Raw genomic sequence first — 12267 nt, 5'->3', positions numbered from 1 at the left:
TTTGCATTTACATTTAGTCATTTAGCAGACGCTTTTATCCAAAGTGACTTACAAATGAGAACAATGGAAGCAATCAGAATCAACAAAAGAGCAATAATAAGCAAGTGCTATGACTATAGTAATTATATTATAGATAAAAAGAAAACAGAAAGATAGAATAGAAAAAGAATAGAGAAAGCTAGTGCTAAAGGTCTTTATATATATATATATATATATATATATTACAATTATTATCAAATTTTGATAATTAATAACATTTATTATAAATTTCACAAATAAGGTATAAGAACCAGTACAAAAATAAAATGAAATGAAATAAAATAATAAAGTGTTCCAAAATGCTTCACTGTTAATCATATTATGTCTGAGAGTGTATATATAAATCATATTTCTCCATATTTATGTCGTAAACTTTGACTGTATCATGTTATTGTCTGGTTTTTGCTTAGGTTTATACACACACTCAAACTAACGATCGATTATGTGCCTCCCAGCCTTTCCTCCGCAGGCCTGTTGTTGGTGCTCAAGTCTGGTCTTGTCTGTTGTAAACTCACCTATATAGTGAAAATAGAGCAGGCCACTGGCCCACTGTTTGTCTCTGCCATCAACCTTCTGCTATTGTCTTCCTTTCTGTCGAGGTTTTCAGGTCCCTTCCTGTAAATAGAGCAGGTTTGTGCCCCACTTACATTGTATATTTCCAGCATGCTTTAATCCCTTAAAGGAGATATTCATCCGGTTCATATACATTGAAGTTCTCTCAGGAGAAATAGACACTGTTTATTGTGATCTTAAAGGGATAGTTCTGTCATCGTTTACTCTTGTGCTGTTTTAAACCTGTACAAGTGTCTGGATGGAGAAATTCATACCAAAATCATTTTTGTAACAGCATGAGGGTTAATAAATGATGACAAAATCATTATTAGGTGGTCTATTTCTTTGTGACCTGCTTTCAATGTGTGTGTGTGTCATACACGACTGACACAGCTGATAGCTGCAAACGTACAAACACACGACTGGCTGTCTGAGTCACATCTCTGAGTCTCAGCTCTGATGACTATCGCTGCTGTCTGATACAGCGTCTACTCCTTGTGTGTATGTCTGAAAATGTGTCTACAACAGCTTACCATCCTAAACTCCACCCGCCTTATAATTACTCCAGCCAACCTGCTACTTATGCAACCAGTAAGCCCCTCAGAATAACAACCTGACCGCAGAATAACACCCAAGCCTCATATATAGACGGGATAATTTAGAAACATCTTATATGTTCTGGCAACACAGCTCAGATAAAATGTCTAGCTTTTGTTCTTGTTTGGTCAGGCTCAGGTGTCTTATGCGAATGATAAAACAGAGACGGCCTTATTTTGTCTGCAGCGCCCATCTGTTTTTAAAGCAATAAAAGCTTTTGATGAGGTAGGGAACATTTTCTCCCAGAGCTCAGGAGGTGGATGTGTGATGAGAATAGACCTGAGACAGATGAGACTCTATCTTTAATGTGGTGTGAATGAAAACCAGACCATGAGGGACAAAATTACAGCCTGTTCAAACTGTACCTCGATGACGATCATTCACTCAAGTGAAATATGGGAAGATTTTCAGAGTTTCAGTTAAACAATCAGTGCTCAGGTGCACAGCTTCTCTTTCGTTTGTGATGACGCTGCACTGATATTAAAATTCTGGTCTCTGTTTTTTTTATGTGTAGATTATATGTAACCTCGGACCACAAAACCAGTCATAAGGGTCAATTTTTTTAAATTTAGATTTATACATCATCTAATTTATACATCCGACTAATTAAGCTTTCCATTGATGTATGGTTTGTTAGGATAGGGCAATATTTGGCTGAGATACAACTATTTGAAAATCTGGAATCTGAGGGTGCAAAAAAATCAAAGTATTGAGAAAATCACCTTTAAAGTTGTCCAAATTAAATTCTTAGCAATTTACTAATCAAAAATTAAGTTTTGATATATTTATGGTAGGAAATCTACAAAATATCTTCATGGAACATGAACCTAATGATTTTTGGCATAAAAGAAAAATCGATAATTTTGATCCATACAGTGTATTGTTGGCTATTGCTACAAAAATACCCGTGCTACTTATGACTGGTTTTGTGGTCCAGGGAAAGAAAAATTGATAATTTTGACCCATACAATGTATTGTTGGCTATTGCTACAAAAATACCCGTGCTACTTATGACTGGTTTTGTGGTCCAGGATCACATATGATATTTTATGTCCTGTTGTCATATTATAACCTATAGGGCTCTATCATACACCCGGCGCAATGCGGCACGCAAGTGTTTTTTGCTAGTTTCAGCCCGATGCAGTTGTCATTTTCATGTCCTGCGCCACGTTGTTTAAATAGCAAATGCATTTGCACCCATTTGTGCGCCCATGGTCTAAAAACGAGGTGTGTTTAGGCGCATTGCTGGCGTGTTGCTATTTTGAGGCAACTGAAATAGACTGCGCCATTGACCAACAAAAACCTGGTATAAAGTCTGGCACAATATATTTTCTTTGTTATTTAAAGAGCGCGTTAGTAATATGCGCGTACACTTTGCTTATTACACACACAGCAGCACACAAACATTTTAAAAAATGAAAAATTAAATTCTGCCATGTAAATAGCGAACCCGCCATGGCGTGAGCGCTACTGGCTTTTAAAGGGGATGGGAGATGAGACTCTGATTGGTTTATTGCACGTTATGCCCAAAACATACCCATTACTCATTTAGAGGATAGGGACAACCCTTTTAGACCATGCGCCGGGCGCGCCGACCATTTTTCCTGTCGTTAAAGGGTTACTCCACCCCAAAATTAAAATTTAGTCATTAATCACTTACCCCCATGTCGTTCCAAACCCGTGAAAGCTTCGTTCGTCTTCGGGACACAATTTAAGATATTTTGGATGAAAACCGGGAGGCTTGTGACTAGAGGTCTGCACGGGCTTTAAACTGAAGCCCGAACCCGACCCGTACCCGAGATCGTCTGATCTGGCCCGACCCGACCCGAGCGGCACAGTTAAATTTAGAGCCCGAACCCCACTTTTTTTTTTTTCCACAACGAATTTCCAATTTAAAAAAAAAAATGCTGTATTTCACGATTGCATGCAACAGTCAGTAAACAAATACATGTAAAGAAACAGAATCATTAAGGCTCGGCCAGTTCACAAGGCAAAAGAAAAAAACACTTACCAGTTATGAAAGTTTATGAACATCAGGTGCAGCGGTCACATCAATTCTGCCGAGTTTTTGAATGGTTGTATACGACAAGACGATAATTCTTCCATCGTGCAAATTATGGTCATTTTCATCAGTTAAGGCTCGTTAGCATTCGGCCTGCATTAAATCAGACACAGAGATGCAGTGCGGTTAGATCGCATTTATTTGAATTAATTAATTATATAATTTATTTAAATTAGCAAGAGAGAGTGAGAGAGAGAGAGAGGGATGAAAGTTGCGTGTGTGAACCTGCGTCTGCGCGCCTCTCTCTACAAGCAATGAGGCTTAGTTACTTCAAAAACAGCGATTTTGTCCCCTCATTGCAGAGAAATATAAAGTTGCGAGTCAGTAGCCTGTCGAAGCTATTTTACCAATAAAAGTTTCCGTGCTGTGTTGTCGTTGTCGTGTGGACTAATGTGTGTGCGTGCGTCTATGAAAGCAGCGTAGCCTACTGCATATAGTTTTAGTTTAGCTATAAACCCGAGCCCGACCCGAACCCGAAGCTATTCATTAAGCATTAACCCGAACCCTACCCGAAACCCGAAAGTATTTTGGGACCCGTCGGGCTCGGGTCGGGTAGCAGACCTCTACTTGTGTCTGTCCCATTGACTGCCAAGTAAATAACACTGCCAAGGCCCAGAAAAGTATGAAAGACATTGTCAAAATAGTCCATCTGCCATCAGTGGTTCAATCTGAATTTTATGAAGCGACGAGAATACTTTTTGTAAGCAAAGAAAACAAAAATAACGACTTTAGCTTTTACGGGTTTGGAACGACATGGGGATAAGTGATTAATGACAAAATTTTCATTTTGGGGTGGAGTAACCCTTTAAACTAGCAAAAGTGGATTTGGACATGCCCTAAGTGCACCTGCGCCGTGCGCTTTAGACCTTGCGCTTAGATCGTTCAAATAGGGCCCATAATGTCTAATATAAAAATTCTGAACAGTTTTGTATAAATAAAAAAACCTAACGTCAGTCATTTTAAATTCTACAAGTAAAATCAGACATAACTTTATGATATACAGTATGAAAAATTGATATTCTGAGATTTGCTAAAGATTACATTTAACAGTGTTATTAAATGAAAAGAATAATTTACATTCAATATTAATTTTAAGTGAATGTCAGCATGCAAAATAAAATATCCAATATCAACTGATACAATAAATAAAATAAACTCTAATATCAGCTGACATTTATTGTTATTTACTATTACAATACATTTTGAATTAGCTTTATTTTTATATTTTGAGTTTTCATTTTTTTATTTCAGTTTTAGTGATTTTGGTATTTTTTTAATTGTTTCTTTTTCAATTGTGTTTTTAAAAAAATATTTCAATATCATTTTAACTTATTTTTATTTCAGTTTTAATAATGTTGGTACTTTAACAGAAATGTATTTATTATATTTGGTGACATTTCTCCTTTTTTAATTTGATGTTTTTTATCTAATTTATGCCAGATTTATTTTAATTACCAAAAATGATTTGTAATATTTTAGTTACCTATACCCCCACCCCATAACAATACAAACACACACACACACACACACACACACACACACACACAAACACACACTCATTGACCTGTCTGTACAGAGCGCGCTCCAGCAGCTGCCACATTACCTCCTGTTCAGTGGCTCTGTCTGAATGAAGTGCTCGGCCCCTTCCTTCCTTCCCTCTCTCACAGGTCCACATCCCTCTTTCCTCTTCCCTCCATCCTGTGGAATTCTCTTTCATTCTCAGCATTTCCATCTCTGCCACTTTTATCCCCATTATTAAAGAGATAGTTCACCCGAAAATTAAAGTTGTGGTACCATTTAAGTCCTGGTCACACCAAGGACAATACCTGGTTACTATAACTATAAAGTTTTAATAATTGTTCTAATCCTGTGAGAACAGGGAAGTCCACATAACAAATGTAATGACAACAACAGAAGAAAGATATTATTGGAGTCACTTTCAGAATGATTTTTTTCCACCTGATGAATGCTAAAAACATTGCAAGCCAATCAGAATCCACCCGACTTTAAAGAGCTTGACAGAACGCTAATATAATTATCATTATAGTTGTCTTTATAGTTTTCTTTCTTGGTGTGAAGAAGTCTTTACTCACCCTCAAGTCATTCTAAGTGTTGTTGTTTAAAAAAGTGTGCAAAAACTATAATAAAACTGCTTAGTAATTTAACAGCCCCAGTCCTCATTTACTTTCATTATTTGAAACGAGTGACTGGTATATTCTTAAAAATCAGTTTTTAAAAAAGTCATACAGGTGAGTAAATGATGACAGAATTTTACATTTTTGGAAACAATTTAAACCCTTTAACACGAGGCCTGCTAGATGCTCCCGGGCTCATGACCCTTTTAAATGCAAATGGAAGAACGTTTCGTCCTTTGGATGATGAGTTTCCTTTCTTCTCCATTCTCTTCCTCCATCTCTTTTATCTGTTCTCACTCTTTCTCTAGAGATAATAAAGTTAAGCATCAGTCTCTGTCTGCTTGAGCCACAGGGAAAGTGTTTGACCTGAACATTTCCATGGTGATCATCACCAGGGAGAAATGAAGCGAAACTCTCGTCATCCCCTCATCTTATAAAAGCTTCTTTACTATTTCTCAAACAATGCCTTGATAACAATGTTGGCCAGTAACAGACTTATAGTAGCGTGACAGTAACAATGAAGCTTTTCCAGTAACAAGATACTTTTTCCAAAAAGTAGCATTGTAGTGTGTTAAAGTGTTATATTGTCTTTAATGCTATATTGTATTTATATTTACACTGTTCAGATAGATTTATAGTCGAAAAATTGCTTTGTCCTAAAATGTCTCTTTTTCAAACTGCACTGGGAAGTCTAATAATAATAATAATTTTAGAGAATCATTTCATTAATAAATGATTCGATGATTCATTTGAGTAATCTGTGAGTCATTTTATTTAGCATTTTATGTGGCAAAATTGCTAAATGCTATTGTTTGTTACAGTGTTTTTGATTTTGGCTATATAAATTAGCTACAGTGTTTCTAGCCTTATCAGTAGTATTTCATGGTGACAGATAATTAAAAATCTGTCACCATGATTAAATTAAAAGCTAGTGTAGAGACAAAAAAATAACAACATACAACCAGCATCACATGTACTGAGATGGTTCTTTGTATGAATCAGTCAGAAAGCCTTATGAAGTCTGGACTCTTTTGTTGCAAAAACAGGATTCAGTGGGGAATATTGCTATGGCTAGCTACTTTTTCAAAAGTTTAGTTTGACTGTAACTGCTTTTAGTGATGAATAGCTCCAAGTATTTTCAAAGCAGCTTCCCATTACTGCTTGATAAATGCAGATGTACACCAGAAAACACCCTTGAGGAACCAACTCATTTTCTGTCGTTGTTTAATGCACAGTGCTTTACTCTTTTACGTTATAATTGTTGGAGATGCAAGGTGTGATTTATACTGGGCTGTGAAGATGCTAATTGATCCATTGATCAATAGTCAAATATTCCCATCTCTGTTATTTTCCTTCATTTATCCTCCAGCTGTTCTCCTGTGTACATTCCCAACAAATGAGAAAACATTCACTGTCACTGAATCATCGACTCGCCCTTACATGTAAACCCCTGTGAATCACTCCCTAAACATCCTGTGTCCTGATCGACAGTGACTGAATTGTGGAGAAGTGGGAGAAAGACAGACAGAGAAGCTTGGCATACTTTCTGTAATGGAGGCAAAGTTCAACAGCTCGTGATGTCATCAGTCCTCCAGAGCCTTTTTGCTTGGCAGGAAAATATTTTCATGAAAAAAATAGTGTAGAATAGCCCAGAAAGCACACAGCACTTCTTTTCTGCTTTTCAAAGGCGGAGAAGGCAAGTGAGATAAGACTGCAGAATAAAGACAAAGACATCAAGTCACAGAAAATTATTTTCTGAGGGTTTTTATTCAATTGCTGCAACAGCAATGTCAATCACCTAATTAATTTATTCATTATTGTCAGCCTGATCAAGAAGGACGCAAGTCTATCCCATCTCTGAAAGAAGAACTGAACCTCAGCATGTTTGTCAGTACATGGTCAGAACTAGGGGTGGGCATTTTGACCAAGTGTATTTATTTATAATATTTTTAATACACTGTATGATATATTCATTTTTGATTATTCATTTAATTAAATTTTATGTGGTAATTCCTATTTTGAAAAATCTAATTCAAATTACATACATCATAAATATATATATATAGGCCTAGCTGATTGGTTCATTTGTATCAGCAGCCAATGAGCTCGCTGCTTAACATTCAAATACTTGGCTAGTGCTTGATGTAGCAGTTGCAGCGCGCTTCAGAAACCATCCACCTTCCCAGCTCCACCTGTATAGATCTGCTACAGGGTGATTTATGTATGCTATGGGGTGATTACATGTATGTTATACTGTATGTGCAGCAGCAGTATTTCTTACATGCTCACTGCAGCATGCTATGTATTGTCTTGCCAGTTTACACATTCAAGCAGTTTTAACTTGCGTGCTTTTTCGCAGAGAGAGAGAGAGAGGCGCGATTCAGACACCGCGTGATTCCGTTTTTTACATACACACAAAGTTATGTTAAAATACCCGATTTGGCAAGTATTCTAGTTAACGCAGTCGGTTATTTCTTAAGTGAACGTAAACTGGTGAGAAAGAAACCGGATGTGTGTCAGTATTAGGGCCGTGCATTTGGTCTTAAAGCGACAGCAGTCAATAAATACCTGTTTCTGTCTGCTAATCAAATAACACCACAGCTCTAACAAAGATTAATCTGTATTTAACTTGTGCAGTGAACACTATTGTGTTAAACTTAATTATTATTATTTCTGCACCTAAATTCTGATATTTGTATTTGTTGTTTTCATCTATGCTTGTAATTTGTGTAATTGTTCTTGTTTTATTACTAACTTTATCAGTTAAGCTAGTAGTTTTTGCTATGGTATAGAAGTACTTAAAGTAAGGTTGTTGTTTTTTTGCTGATCCGAAAAATGATCCGATCCGTGACTCAAAATCCGTATATGATCCGAACCGTGAATTTGTGATCCGTTGCACCACTAGCGTTCAGCCTTTGTCAAAATGTCCCATTCCTTTGCAAAGACTCCCAAAGAATGGCTTAAACTGTCTCTATGGAAAAAGCCCATGGAGTTAATGAGCTCTCTCAGATGGTCTGAGTGCTTCTCATTATTTTGCCATCGTGTGTGTGAGTTTAAATGGATTGAATGGCTGGGAAGGTATGCATGCATGCATTTGTGCGTGTGTATTCACACATTCCTCTGTCTATATACGTGCATCAGTACTCTGTGCGTGTATGCGTGTGCCAGCACTACATGGTCACGGTGACATCTCAACCAGCTGCTCGCAGGCAGTAAAGCCTCTCGGACGCTATTGTGCCCAGCCTCGGTCTCCTCCGGCTTTAAGGGAGACACTACAGGGACTGTCCCTCATCCGGGCAGCACAGGCAGAGCATTCATCTGTCAGATATGCCCTCCATGAGCCTCTCCTCTCTGTCCTCCAGCTCCGAGCACAGAGACACCATTCATCAGAGCACTGCCGCTCTCCACATAGACCTTTAAAACACACAGGGAGGGATTCACGCAGAATGAATTGCGCCCGCTGATAGCGTGCTGTCTGCGTTGTTTCAGCACTGAACGATGCAAACAAGGCCAAAAAATGTTGCACTGAGCGCAGTTTGTATGGCACAATTCCAGATATTGTGGGCACTGAGGAGTTTCTGTGTACAGAGGTGCATAATTAGCATTATACCTCAGGGATCCTGAAGGAAGATGTAGCTGCAGGCTGTGGCTGCATCTCATTTCACATCACCTACTATCCCAGATTTTATGTTAAAAACAGAAGGACAGAGGTGCTCGGATAATGTACTATTTTCATTGAGTATGTGATATCAGATTTTCTGATGTTCCAGTGGCAAAATATGTGAATACATTCTCAAAAATACACTCTTACATCATCGGTGAAGTACAGTAACAAACAAAAATGTTGGTTTGTGAAGTTTTTAAAAGACATCTCACCAAGGCTGCATTTATTTCATGTAAAATAAAGTAAAACGGTAATATTGTGAAATATTATTAAATTTTAGAGTAACTGTTTTCTTTTTTTAAATATTTTAAAATGTAGTTTATTCCTGTGATGACAAAGCTGAATTCTTCAGTGTCACATGATCCTTCAGAAATCATTCTAATATGCTGATTTGAGGCACAAGAAACATTTTTTTGTTGTCAGTGTTGAAAGCATTTGGGATGCTGATCATTTGGTACTTTTTTCCCCTATGATTCTAGCATGAAATAGAAATCTTTTGTAACTATGTAACGTCTTTATTGTCACTTTTAAACAATTTTAATGCATATTTTCTAAATAAACAGGTTATCTTTAAATAAATAAATAAATAAAAGTCATAATTATTAAGTTATTTTTGTCTAAAAAAATGTAAGCATTCAGCAATTTCTTATTTCTTTCTCTCTCCAAAAATTTATACAATATAACAATATGAATCTTTTAGGCACTATTGTACAAGAAGATGAAGACCAAGAATTGTGTACCTGATACCTCATCTTTGTATTTTATCATTCTCGTGCCACCACAGAGAATTATGGGATACATTTTTATCACACAAGTCTGACGTCTCGTAAACCAGTTAATTGAGTCATTTTTTTCTAGCAAACTTTATTGCTGCTGTAGTATCTCCCAGTAATGTATGGCAAACTAAAATGCACGGTCAAAATTCATAATGCAAACTGTGTAATAAATACCAATTTGCCTCCGCCATGATACATGATTTGATGCCTCCAGTCCGAAAAGAGTTTCCCACTGGTAATCACAACTTTGTGATGGTGTTCATGCAGAGCTCATCTCGTAAATACGATCATTCCTACATGACTCAAAGGCAGCGTGTGTCCTGACAGGGGAGGTCTGTTAGTAATCAAACACCTGCTGGCTATCTGCTGTGCTGCATCAATCACCTGTGAGCTTGAGCTCAAAACTCTCGCAAACCACAGTGAACTCACGGTAGGAGAGCTGCAGACGGGGGTGTGAGGGGGACATGGAGCTCTCTCTGTTGGAAATTAGCCGTTCTGTACTGTTCTCCTGCACAAAGACCCTCCACTGAATCACTCAATAGCGGAGATGTTTTGTCTTGATTGAAGCTAAACTAGTCTATTCTTCTCTTTTTTTTCCCCTTTAACAGTTGTAGAGGGTTTCCGCGGCACACAGTGAACGATTGCAATCAGCCAATCAAACGCTGTGATTTTGTTGAGAGGACAGTGATGGAGTACTGCTGGTTGACTGTGGCTTTATTAAGGTGGTGCGTAGAGCGGTGATGCTCGTGTCTATTGGCACTGTGCCAGCGCTCTTGTGCCAGAGAAAAGGGGTTGTACTGGTCCAGGGGGCCGAATAGCAAATATTTGTTTAAGTGTCAAAGACCAGCCGCACTTGTGGGTGGCATTGTAAACGAGAGGACAGATGGAGTCCATGGTGTGTAAATGTGTCGGGAAGAGGTTTAGAGCAAATAGACAAAATGTAAAAAGCAATGGGGTCACAGACCCTTGTTAACACCTGCTATTAAGATCTTGGGTGATCTGATCACAAGTGGTCTTGAATTTTATAAAAATCAATTATTATGTTGGTGTTTTACTGCACATTGACGTTCAAAAAGGTAAAAATAAATAAATAAATAAAAATAAAAATTGAAAGGCAGTTTTTCATAATTCTTCATTATATTATTGTATTATATTAAAATATAAAACATAAATATTTATGTTTGTTATATATACACTATCATTCAAAATTTGGGGTCAGTAAGATTTTTATTTTATTGAGCAAGCATTAGGCTGATTAAAAAGGAGAGTAAAGACATTTATAACGTTACAAAAGATTTATATTTCAATTGCTGTGCTTTTGAATTTTCTACTCATCAAAAACAATATTGAAAGAAAAAAATATATCACTGTTTCCACAAACTGTTCTGCAGCTGTTTTTAACATTGATAACAATAAAAATGTTTCTTGATCACCAAATCAGCATATTAAAATGATTTCTGAAGGATCGTGTGACACTGAAGACTGGAGAAATGGCTGCTGAAAATTCAGATTTGCATCATAGAAATAAATTACATTTTAATATAAAAAATAGAAATAGTTTTTTAAACTGTAATAAAATTTTTACTGTATTATTTAATCAAATTATTTGATAAATGCAGCCTTGGTGAACATAAGAGATTATCCTGGTGTAATACGAGATCATTTGTGAACCAAACTCAATCTCTTTCTCTCTCCTTTCTTGTAGAATGTGTTGGCAAAGGCCCTGTACGACAATGTGGCGGAGTCTCCGGACGAGTTGTCCTTTCGCAAGGGTGACATCATGACCGTCCTGGAGCGGGACACGCAGGGGCTGGAAGGCTGGTGGCTCTGTTCGCTACACGGCCGTCAAGGCATCGTTCCTGGCAACCGGCTGAAGATCCTTGTGGGCATGTATGATAAACAGCAACAGCAGCAGTTACAGCTGCCAACGAGCCAACCAAGCCCAACCCAGAGCCATCTCAACCTGCCTCAGAGTGCCTACAGCAAGCTTCCCCCTGCATCCCAGTACACGGCCATGCACCCTGCCTTCTCCTCCAGCTCCGCCAACTCAACCAACCCAGACGGCATCTACATGCTCCCCCCCAGCCACGGCCTGCCTGCTCCCTCCAGCCTCTACCAGGTGCCCACCGGCCCCCAACCTCCACAGCCCCAACCCAAAGCTCCCGCTGTGGCACAAAAGCAAAGCCAGGCACAGTACCCTCCTTCCCCACAGGACATCTACCAGGTGCCACCCACTGCAGGAGGGCCGTGTCCAGGGCAGGATGTGTACCGGGGGCCACCCTCTGTGAACCAGACACAAGACATTTACCAGATTCCCCCATCAATAGAGAAGAGCTGGGACTCTCCCAAATCCATGGGGAAGGTTGGGAAAGATGGTCTTGTATACACATATGTGACCCTGGACCACAAAACCAGTCATAAGGGTCAATTTGTTTAAATTGA

At 38.2% G+C, this 12267-nt stretch overlaps 1 protein-coding gene across 3 annotated transcripts in view; it reads left to right on the top strand.

The window, feature by feature from the left end:
* Window positions 1–12267, top strand: part of LOC107694928 (breast cancer anti-estrogen resistance protein 1-like) — a 103652-nt gene that overhangs the window by 58817 nt on the left and 32568 nt on the right. For all 3 annotated transcript variants that reach the window (XM_016494644.1, XM_016494642.1, XM_016494645.1), the window contains exon 2: window positions 11531–12187. In XM_016494644.1, coding sequence (XP_016350130.1) covers window positions 11531–12187 — 657 coding nt within the window. The remainder of the gene's footprint in view (window positions 1–11530; window positions 12188–12267) is intronic.

This window comes from Sinocyclocheilus anshuiensis, unplaced genomic scaffold (assembly GCF_001515605.1).
Source record: "Sinocyclocheilus anshuiensis isolate Anshui unplaced genomic scaffold, SAMN03320099.WGS_v1.1 scaffold286, whole genome shotgun sequence".
Taxonomy (NCBI): Eukaryota; Metazoa; Chordata; class Actinopteri; order Cypriniformes; family Cyprinidae; genus Sinocyclocheilus; species Sinocyclocheilus anshuiensis.
This window is presented reverse-complemented; position numbering and strand designations above follow the sequence as displayed.